General features: G+C 56.3%; 4 protein-coding genes across 4 annotated transcripts; all 4 read right to left on the reverse strand.

The window, feature by feature from the left end:
* Positions 1–88: 88 nt before the first annotated feature.
* Positions 89–2,261, reverse strand: COCVIDRAFT_89473 (glycoside hydrolase family 16 protein; the record flags this gene model as incomplete). The annotated part of the gene is made up of 5 exons (XM_014704893.1): positions 89–146; positions 196–676; positions 727–1,249; positions 1,300–1,582; positions 1,639–2,261. 5 exons carry the CDS (start codon positions 2,259–2,261, stop codon positions 89–91), a joined length of 1,968 nt encoding a protein of 655 aa, XP_014560379.1.
* Positions 2,262–4,559: 2,298 nt separating this feature from the next.
* Positions 4,560–5,085, reverse strand: COCVIDRAFT_89562 (hypothetical protein; the record flags this gene model as incomplete). The annotated part of the gene is made up of 2 exons (XM_014704894.1): positions 4,560–4,786; positions 4,866–5,085. The coding sequence occupies 2 exons, from the start codon at positions 5,083–5,085 to the stop codon at positions 4,560–4,562; spliced, it is 447 nt and encodes a 148-aa protein (XP_014560380.1).
* Positions 5,086–5,809: 724 nt separating this feature from the next.
* On the reverse strand, positions 5,810–8,742 carry COCVIDRAFT_89526 (hypothetical protein; the record flags this gene model as incomplete). The annotated part of the gene is made up of 8 exons (XM_014704895.1): positions 5,810–7,258; positions 7,311–7,555; positions 7,610–7,766; positions 7,817–7,909; positions 7,961–8,140; positions 8,190–8,272; positions 8,322–8,525; positions 8,577–8,742. The coding sequence occupies 8 exons, from the start codon at positions 8,740–8,742 to the stop codon at positions 5,810–5,812; spliced, it is 2,577 nt and encodes an 858-aa protein (XP_014560381.1).
* A 1,732-nt stretch (positions 8,743–10,474) lies between these two features.
* COCVIDRAFT_23528 (hypothetical protein) lies at positions 10,475–10,777 on the reverse strand (the record flags this gene model as incomplete). Its single annotated transcript, XM_014704814.1, has 1 exon — positions 10,475–10,777. One exon carries the CDS (start codon positions 10,775–10,777, stop codon positions 10,475–10,477), a length of 303 nt encoding a protein of 100 aa, XP_014560300.1.

A 10,777-nucleotide genomic window follows, 5' to 3' on the forward strand; every position in this document is an offset into this window, starting at 1 on the left:
TGGCGTGGCCACGTTAGGTAGTCGACATAAAGGAAAAATGTGTTGGGGACCGAGATCCGGCAGTCCCTCTCCCGGAAAGGCCATGGGCTCATGACTGGCAGTCGTCCATGAACGAGTTCTTGGGCCAATCGTATGGAGTAGATTTCCTAGAGTATGTTAGTAGTGCTCCCAATTCGTGGTAATATTGCGACTCACCAGTTGGTAAGGTTGGGATTCATATAAGCTGCGGGGTGCTTCTTGATATAATCGGTAGTAGGGTAGCCCTCGGGATCGCAAGTAACGATCTGATTGTCCTCTGGCTGGTAGATGCGGATGTAGTCTACTCGCATAGTAGCGGGAAGGTCCTTGGCAATTTCTTCCAGGTTGATGGCTGCGAAACTGTTCGACATTCCAAAATTGGCAATGATCGACAGAGGTTCCTCGGGGATGGTACGTGTGCCGATGTTGCCATTGGGGCGAACGGACGGAGCGTTCATGGTCCAGGTCTTGTCTTCACCAACATACCAAGTAATGAAGCCATCGGATCCGGTCTTGTATTCGAAGGAATAAGTCTGGTATTGCTTGCCGTCATACCAGTCGTTGTTCAAGTTAGTCAAACCAGAAATAGCTTGTTGGAAAGGGCCACCCTTGTAGGCGTTCATGCTAGTAACCGTCAGGTCGTAGACTTCCATGTAGTCTGCCTCAAGTTAGTCAAAGATAAAAGGGTCTAGAAAGTGCCATCATTACCGTAGTCAGGTTGGTACCAAATATCGAAAGGCGCAGCTTGGAAGGACTGAGAAACGACACCGACGGCATTGCTCTCTCCGGGGCCGAGGAAATGAACTGAACCTTCGAGGGCATCAATTTCCGGTGCACTACGAGATTTGCCAGGAGATGGGTGATCCTCTCCCTTGCATGTGCAAGCGGGCAACTTCATTCCAGGCAAGTAGCTGAGACCGTCGTATGAGCTTTGGTTTGGTGTGATACCAACATCGCACTCATCATGATAACTGTACGGCCACAAGCCCTCTGTAGAAGCCAGATAACCAGGACGGGCAAGGTTACCCATGGTCCAGAAACCGGGCCAGAAACCACTAACATTGCCGCGTCCTGGGAGCGAGATGCTGGCCTCAAGGTGACCACCCTTGTAGCAGAGTTTGTTCCATGACTGGACCATACCGGAGCGGTAATCGAGACCGTGGCTAGGCTCCGCCGAGAACCTGAGGTTCAGAGTACCGTCTTTAGTGAAAGCCTGATCGGGGTCGTACCACTGGAAAGCGTTAGTGCCGCTGGGACGCCAAGGAGTTCAACAAAACTTACCTCCAAATCCATAGTTGCGCCATACCAGATGTCCACGGCTTGGAAATACGGGTCGTCACCATCGTAAAAACTGCGACCATCGGTGTTGAATTCATCGGAGAAGACCAAAACTTGTTTCTCGCCGTTGGCGCCAATGCGGGTCATGGCTTCCTTGGGTGTGTCCGGGTCGATGAGGCCTGTGCGAATGTTCTTGAGTAGTGGCTCTTCTTGCTTGCCCGGTATACACAACGGGTTGCCTGAGCATGGCGTCCGTTCTGGTGCTGTGGCTTTTTCAACAAAGGTCCTAGTAAAAACAGGTCAGTATCGCCAAGGTGTAATGTATCCGAATCGGGGACGTACAGAATCGGGTAACCGACGAAAAGCATGAGAATGCCAAGAGCAAGAATTGCGAGACCGCCGACGTTGACTATTCCTCTGCGGGTGAAGACGTCGCAGTCCCTCTTATCCTTGTCGTTGGGATCGGGGTTATGCAGGTAATCGTCTTTTTCAACGTCTTCAGGGAAAAGCAAAAGTCCGGCAGAGGGCAGAATGTTGAACTTTTCAGATACGGTTTGCGTATTCAGATCGTCCTCACTGCCAGCGCGGGATGGGGCTCTCGAGTCGTCAAAGGGCGAAGCGAAGGGCGCTCCGGTAAAGTCTGAACTCCAGCTCGTACGCCTCGACGACAGGCCTGAAGGAGACTGTAGCGGGGACTCGTCCCGATAGGATCTGGGTCGTAGTCTTCCAGGCGGTAGTAGCATCTCAGCAGACTCTGCAACGGAAGCGTTGGCATAGACATGGGGCGCGCCGACGCTCTGAGAAGTTGCAGGGCGGATGGGCTGTGTTAACGAGCGGGCGGTGTTTGTTCGCGAAGTGCTTGGTCGCACCGACGGTGTGGGGAGGTCGTCGGTATTGGGCTGTTGGCTCCCCGAGTTAAGGCGGAGGTGGGGAGGGCCTTCTCCCCTTGGTGATTGGGGCATCATGGCGTTCGTGAGAGAGTGAGCGAGCGTGTGCGATAAGCGATAGTGGACGGTGAAGCTATCTGATTATTCAGATATCCGTGGCAGACCAGAGGCCAAGTGATGTAGGCGAGACAGGAGGCGGAATGAATAATATTTGTTGTTGCTGGGTGAAACGAGTGTCGCAAGCACGAATTGGCCGGTATTCAGGTGGCGGATGGAATTCCAAAAAGAGTTGCTGGCTGCGAGGACACACGACTGGCGGTGGAAAACAAAGGAATCCTCCACTCCTGTTTGCAGGGCCTATTGTCGGGTAGAGGCAGGGCGTGCAAAGGCGGCGAGCAAAAAAGACAGCTGGGAACCGCAGCTGGTGTCGTGTCGTGAGGCAGGAGAAAAGGGAGATGGAGATTCAAGGGGAAGTCGAATGGCTCCTGGCCCAGACTGGGAGGGGGGGAGGCGGCCGGGATAAGGGCGATGGGCCAGGAACGCGTGCGTCGAAAAAGCTTGGCGGCTTTCAACGGGCAAGAACAAGTGACGCAAGAGACAGAAAAGCCGGGCGCTAAATCGAAGATGCAGATGATGGGCAGTCAGCAGCAGTGGGCGTGTGGGATAAAGCAAAAGTGCGTCGTAAACGGGATGGGAATCAATGGACGAGGGGCGGGTGCAGAGAAAGGCAGAGCGGCGGGCGCCGTGGGCAAAGAGTGGCAAGATGGTTGGGAGAGCTCGGGCGTCGAGTGTTCCTGAATTTGGTACCCACTCCGGCTCCACCTGGAGACAGAGGAGACGACGACGACGGCGCCGGCGCAGGCATAGTAGAGACAGCCAGACAGGGCGCTTGCATGCGGCGAACATCAGAGGCATGACATTGGCCGGCACGTTTCAACACAAGTCGTGAGCAGCCCTGCCCTGGCGCCCCGTGGTGGAGCCGGGGCAGTGCCTCGCTGTCTAAATTGCGATTTCATGCTTCGCTATCCTTTTCCGTCTCTCGCGACATTGACGACTACGACGACGACCGCGACAGCAACCACAGGCTCGGCTGCAACCGTCGCCGCCATGATAGTGTTGACGGCCTCGCAATCGCTTGCGCTGCTCTTTTTTTTTTCCTTTTCGCGACCGTTCTGCAGCCTCGTCCATGGGCGCAGCCTGCTGTTTCTACAGAAACGTTGCTGCACGCGGTACGCACAGGAAGAGCGCCATGCCATCTTTGCTTTACCCTCTTCAATAGCCTGGGGATCATCGCCAAACCCATTACGCGTCGCACCACATATAATCAGCGAAACTCCCAGCCCCAGCAGCGACGGCCTCTAGAGTATGTAAACCACTGGCACGCTACCACAGATGTGCAGTCCAAGTCGAGGTGTAATGCCTTCAACCCTTTGTGGCCGGCGTCGGTTGAGGCTGGCTGGCTGTATGTCAGTGTCCATGCCCACCCCCCCCTCTCTTATCGCGCGCTGGTGCTTCACCACCGTATCGTTGCCGCAAATAGCGTGGCGATCTAGCTCGTCTTTTTATGATCCTCCCTCGTCCTGCTCGCCTCCCCGACGCAGCTCTGTTACGGCTCTTTGACCAGCTGGCAGTCCTGCCCACGACATGGACGCTGCCTGGACCAAACAGTTGACATGCCGAAACAAGACGTGCTCTTTGCACATGTCGTCATCCCCATCCATTATCGTCCTCTCTTTTTTTTTGAACCTGACATCTGTCTGTCTGCCTGTCTGCCTGTCTGTGTGTCCGTCTGCGGGCTTGCCGTCGAGGCGCGCGAGGCTTGAGCTAGGGTGTATCCGAAATGAAAGCTCGTAAACGCGCAGCACCACCCACGCGCTTCTGGACTCTGCCGACGCTGCCACCTCCGCCCGTGGCTTACCCGTGATTGGCGCAATCCCGTCACCCCAGCCGGCCAATCAATGCGCCCATGTCACATCCCCAGTACCGCAAGGCTGAGCCTGCCTGCCCCATGCCCCGAAATACCTGTCTGGCTCGGCTTTTAATCACTGCCCACGGTACCGTCGACCAAGTCCCGTTCCCAAAGACCTGTCAACACCACGCCAGCCAGCCAGCCTCCTCTCCAAGCCTGGGCTACTCGGCTGCACACACGTCATGTACACAGGTTTTTCCAATAAAACACCATCTTGATCGTCGCCTCTGTGAACGGTATGCTCCACTACCTAGCATCTCTACCGCTGCATATCCACCTCGCCATCCCAGCCACTACGACGTTTCAATCGGCTTTATTCGCGCAATGACCCTCGCGCCTTTGCTGGCTTGCCCATCACGTTCGCTTTGTGCTAAGAATATGCCCGGTCCCGACCGCCCCCCCCCCCACTACGACTCGATAGCCAGTGCTTTAAGCCCTACAATCCTGCCTCCTTTCTCGTCCACACCTACAACGTAGTACTCTGCCCGCGTGCCTTCCAGCTCAACACGGAACACCTTGACTGTACCGTTGGTCGCCAGCTTCACCGCGTCAATCACGCCCTTGTATTGTGACTCAAACCCAGTGCCCTTGACTTCCTCTACTTTGTTGCCTCCAAGGAGCTTCGCCAGATCCTCTATGCCCAGCGTTAGCAACTCCGTCTGCTCCTCATAGCATGAAAAGTTGGAAAATAGCAAAAGAAGGGCAACCCTTACCACTAGACACGCTGCTGCCCTCAAACTCGAGTGCCACGGGCTCAAACGGCTCGTCAGATTCACTGATGTAGTACTCCTTTACTTCCTTGAGTCCGCTTGGAACTGCCGTGTTGACGCTCTTGGTCCCATAGCTCTTCTGCGATGCTTCTTTCACGTCCCCTGACCCCGTGTCTTGGTTCGCCTTGTCGAGAAACGCCGCGTAGTCGGCGTCGGAAGACATGGTTCGTATGTGCGTCTGACCGATTACCCCGCACAATCCTGAGGGTGGGAATGTCGTCTTTGGTCGCTGAACAAGCTGGTCGAATAGCCGTGGATGGAGTCGCTCTCTCCTCGTTCTTGTACTGCCCAAACTACAATCAATCTTTTGCCCAGTTTCGCGTTGCAAGGCCGTGCGACAAGAACAGTGGTGAGATGCTCGTAATGTGCTCAACAAACGCTGTCCCAGTTTGCCCATGGTGCTAGAGCAATGGCCTAGCCGTGCGATGACGCAAATGCCCATGGCGCGTGGCCCTCCAAAGCCGGCCAGGCACAACCCCACTCTCACCCTCCATGTACCTTACCAATTAGACATTCCAAGTGCACACAAACTGATGCTTTTACTCTCGTCACGCTAGCACACTCAGAATTCCATACTGACTGCTTTAACATTCTTGACTAATTAGAAAATACATACAACACCCGCAGAAGCGGTTACACTATAATGCGCAGGGTATCATCGCCGTGCAGGAGAGCGCGTTATCACGTCCCCCACATTCTACCTTGACCTCCATCCAACTACAAATCCACAGCCGGACCCTTTCGTCACAAAAACTCCAACCCAGAAAAAAGAAAACCGAAGTCATCTGAGCAAATCTCACAAAACAAACAGTGTAGGGGTGCAGAAGAAAAAGAAGACATGATAGAAACGCTCGACGTGGCCCAAGCCCTGCCCTCTGCAATCATACTTATGGCTTTTGCTCAGCGGCAAGAGCATGAGTCACGCCATTGGTAGGCGCAGTGCGTGGGCTGCTCCGCTCAGATTTCGCCGCATTTGGCTTCGAGTCATCACCTTCATCATCATAGTTCTCATCCACATCCATGTGCCGAGCAGCCGGTTCGTGGTGCTCAGGACGCTCTGGCTTCGATGTCTCAGACATGCGGGACAGTGGTCGCGCAGTAGCCATCGGTGGGAGCGAAGGTGGGTGGTGAGCAGCCTCGGATGGATGGTAGCCATCATTGAACCGTCTGGGGTCAGGGCCATCCTGGGGGCTCTGTCGTGGCACTTGAGGCGACGACATGCGGTGTGGGGGTGTAGGCCGACGGCTGTGAGGCTCTTCAATCTTTTGGCGCTTTTCATCATTCGTAGGTGGCTTGGCGCTAATGTGGTCATTCTCCTCCCATTCGCGGTGTCTCTTTGGCGGCGCAGTAGGAGGGCGCTCATCACGATCGCGGGCCGCTTGCTCAGCAGCAGCTTGAGCCGATGCTGGTGGAGGAGCGCCACTAGCAATACCACCGCCAGTAGAAGGATCAGGGTGATGCTGGTAAGGCCCCTGGTAACCATTGCGTGGGGATGCTGTTCGATTCTCCACGATAGGGCGCACTTCGGGGGCAGGGCTGCTAGGACGGGCACTGTATGGAGGAACGGCACTCTGTGTAGACCCTTGGCTTGGCGGACCACCAAGACCAGTAGGTGGTGGGGGAGGTGGGGGAGGCACACTGCCAGCGTGAGGCCCGTAGTTGGGATTTGAGATACGGGTAGGCTGGGGCGGCTGTTGTGGCGGTTGCTGGTGCACAGGCGGCTGTGGTTGCGCATGAGCTGCTTGAGGGGTGAGCTGCGGTGGCTGAGGGTGGTAGGGACTAGGAGCAACATGGTGCGTCTTTGGAGATGGAGACATGCCACGACGCATCGGTCCTGGGACAGGAGGTGGAGGGCCGGCAGGGCCCTGAGGACCAGGACCGCTGGTGGGAGGGCGCGGGGGCTCTGCATAGGGCCTAGGCGCTTCCTGTCTCGGGCTAGCAGGCCTCTGAGGAGCATGCTGGGTAGGAGGACGAATGCCCTCGCGCTGCTCATATGGGTTCAATTGCTGAGGCGGTAGACCCGGATCGCGAATCTGAGCAAGAGGGCGGTCCCAGCCAGCTGCCAGAGCAGGAGGAGCAGGGCCTTGAGGAGGCTGCTGTGGTTGAGGAGCACCCCATTGAGGAGCAGCTGGACCATGAACTGACGCAGGCTGATAAGCCTGGGGGTGTACATCCTGAGGTATTGGAGCATTGCCTTGATTTGGGGCCCCGGCAGATGTCTGTCCATTCTGAAGAAGCTGAAGGCGAGCCTTGATGTGTACATTGGATGGGTCGAGATCGGCCGCGCGCTGGTATGCGTCGAGAGCATCGGCTGTCTGGTTGTTGCAAGACTCATACTGCGGCATTGTTAGTGATGCATTTTCAGCATAGGAGCAATGGACTACTTACCAGTGTTCCCAGGTCGTACCAGACTTCCGAAATGTTGGGGTTCAATCGGATTGCGCGAGAGTAGGCATCGAGCGCATCGCGGTACTGGTTGATCTGGTAGTACAGTACACCAATGCTGCACCAGAAGGTTGGGTTTCGGCCGTCACGGTATACAGCTTGCTGATAAGCCTCGTACGCCTTGGGGTACTTTTGTTGAGACATGTAACAACGACCGAGCAAGTACCAACTCTGTGCATCCGTTTGATCTAGAGTGAGAGATTAGCGGCTGGCGCATGATCAAGCATGGTTACAAGACTTACCAGAAGCGACCGACTTCTCAAGGTATTCAATGGCTTGTTCCTGGCTCGCGTAGTTTGTGCTCTGTTGGTGATGAAGCCATCCAAGTTGTTGAAGCACCTTCGCGTGGTTGGGATCGCGCTCGAGGACCCGGCGGTAAGCACCCTTTGCAGCTTCGAACTAGCTCATGTGTTAGCTGTTGAAAGCTTTTAAACTTTGATGATACGAACCTCCTTCTGTTGTTCATAGACGTGTCCAATCTGGAACCAAATGTCCTCCTCAGTGAGTGGGCGAGGAGGGTTGGTGACGATATATTTGAAGCACTATGAGGAGTTAGAATGTTTTCGCCCGTCGCAAGTTGCGATGCTACTTACGTCCAAGCTCTGGTTGAACTTTTGCTGCTGCTTGTAAATTATACCCAGACGGAAGTAGATCTCGTTGGCCTTCTCAAAGGTAGGCTCCATACGCATGACTTGTGAGAAAGCTTCCTCGGCATGCTCCAAAGATCCATAGCGGTCATAGAGGATGCCAATGCCATACCACAGTTTAGGCTCCTGGTAGAGGTTAGTTGGCTGCATTATCTGCAAGTCAGAGAAAACATACCTTGGGATCAGAGAGGTGGTACAAGGCTTGTTGGTAGGCCGAGTAGGCCTGCTGCAGGTCATCCATCATCAGATAGCAGTGGCCTGGTAGAGTTAGCAATGGTCTTGGAAAGCCACGAGATGATGTTCTTACCAAGACTGCCCCAGACGTCACCGTTTGTGGGGTCAACTTTCAGAATGGTGCGCAGGTACTCTACAGCGGCTGGAAAAGCATCCTTGGTGCGCAGGATGCAGGCAATGCCTTGCATAGCCGGTACAGACCATTGGTTGAACTTCAAGGCCTGTTCGTAACATTGCATGGCGCCGTCATAGTCCTGCATTTGCTCGGATAGAGAGCCTGTTGCGTGTCAATGAAGGTCTATAGCGCGCGCGACGGGACATTGCTTACCCATCTGTGTCCAGACGGCCTCGGTCAATTGACCCAAGTACTGGGATGAGGTCTTTGGCTGGTTCGCGTGGGGTGGGTGGCCATTCACCTGCGCGTGCGCAGGATGCTGGGCTACATGGTGTGCTGGTATGCCCGTAGTGGGCGAAGGCTGCTGGTGCTGGGCCATGATGGCTTGCTGCGACTGAGCTGCCTAGAATGCGACGATTGCGCTACCTGGGCCGCGACAGTGGCAGGGCGGTTGATAGTGAGCAAGTGTCGTCAAGAGCGGCTATGAATGGCGCCAGGGCGGCTGGCTGGGTCAGTTGTGAGATGGAGAATGATGGTGTTGATGATGGATGCTCACTGGTGGGTGCTGGGCGCGCGTCTTGCAAAGCGTGCCGGCGGGTGCGAGTCGAGGCGTGGAGAGGCTGGCGCGGAGAACGACAGCAGCGCGCAGAGGAACACGGATGATGTGGACCCCGACCTGGATCAGGCAAGTGGTATGCGATGCACCAGAGCTGGCGTGATGGCGCAGTGAGGGCTTCGGGCAGGAGGGAGGGAGAGAGAGAGGGAGAGGCAAAAGGCTGGAGTAGGATGCAGCCTCGTGGAGGAGAAGCAAGTGAGGAAGCAGCAGACGAGCGAAGAAGGAAGGGGCAGGGCGGTCCAACGCTCTTTCTCTGTGGGTTAGGGTTACTGGATGCGCCCAGGATGGGTGGGCTTTCATCTGTGCGGGACCATGGGCGACGATATCCTGGTAAGCGCGCTAGTGCAAGCCACACCGGGGTCCGCTATTTCTCTGAGCGACCCGTTGCCAGCAAATTGCGTGCCCAGCATCATCACCACCGACGCGCTGCCTATGCGCCCGCACCCTGTTCCTGCGCCTGTGAGACGACCGGTTTGGGGCCGCTCTCGAGCAGAAAAACCAATCCTCCCCCCAAGGCCCACGACACCGACACGTCCGCTGCAGCGCGCTCGACCGACGGCAGCAGAGCCGCCATGGGCCCCGTGTTTGTCCTGCTCCCATGTCGTGCTGTCACAGTCAGGAAACGAGGTCGTGGTCGATCCGGTAGCGTTCGTGCCAGGTTCAGCGGGCTCCGCTAAGTACTCGGTTGTGATGGATACGCTACCACATGGCGCTATATGCGCCTCATACATATAGTGAACAGATGAATCTTATTTGGCCGGTGTTCCAGCACCTATACACCATCGGCACCAGGGCGCCACTGGGTGCTGTCATTACTCGGGCTCGTGCCTGGTGTCTGGCAGCTTGGATCGCGCAGTAGCGGCGTTGTTGCACCACATTTCCAAACGTCGGCAGCATGCCTAGCCTTGAGGGCTGGGTACAGGAGGAGCGCACATTGCCGCCATACTGCCCTCTAGTACAAAACAAAATGGGCCCCTTTGATGAAATTCTCCGCTTGTGGAATGTGGGTTGATCAAATGCATAAAAGTCAGAGCTACGATCATCTTGTCCCGGGCGAGGGAGGGCGATGGTGGTGGGTCGTGGGTCGTGGGTCGTGGGTCAGGACGCCTATCGCGCGCTGCTGAGAGGCGTCGCAACAATGCCATGCTGGACTGCTGCGAACTGCAAGCAATGCCCGAGCGGCCAGCTTGTCCAGCTTTCAGGACATACATGTCTGGCCGTGGGGCGTTGCGCCGATTCTTGTATGCAGACGAGCCTCGCCCCGTAAGAGGGGCTCGGGGCGTGTTGCATGTGCCATACAGCGCTGCGGCAATGGCAGCAGGTGCAACTGCGACGGTGCGGAAACACAGCTTGTATGCGCTGCAGCTAGACCACGGCGTGTGACGGTGCTGACAGTTGTCGTCGAAAGGCTGGGCTCAGGGTGCCGGCACCGCGCAGGCTCCCTGGTACACAGACTACGGTCGCACGGTGGCACACGAGGGGCAGGGTGTCATGATTAACGACGGATCAGCGCCGCCAAAGCGGCAGACACACCTCCACACCTGAAGCTTCCGGTCGTCTGCTTAGCGCGACTTGGCACGTCGCTGACGCAAATTGTCCTCCGCTCCCGCGTCCTCGGCAGAAAGCTCGTGTCACCCAATGCATCCCTGCCGCGGCCTGCAATCTGACAAGAGCCGATCATTTGCTGCCGCCTGAGCTTGTAGCCGGGATCTCGCGTCGCCGCCTCAGCCTGCAGGACCAGGCCTTTGGGGTCTGCTGCTGCCGCGCCCTCGAGCCATGATTGCACCGAGGAGAGCAT

This window comes from Bipolaris victoriae (genome assembly GCF_000527765.1).
Source record: "Bipolaris victoriae FI3 unplaced genomic scaffold scaffold_12, whole genome shotgun sequence".
NCBI classification, from domain to species: Eukaryota; Fungi; Ascomycota; class Dothideomycetes; order Pleosporales; family Pleosporaceae; genus Bipolaris; species Bipolaris victoriae.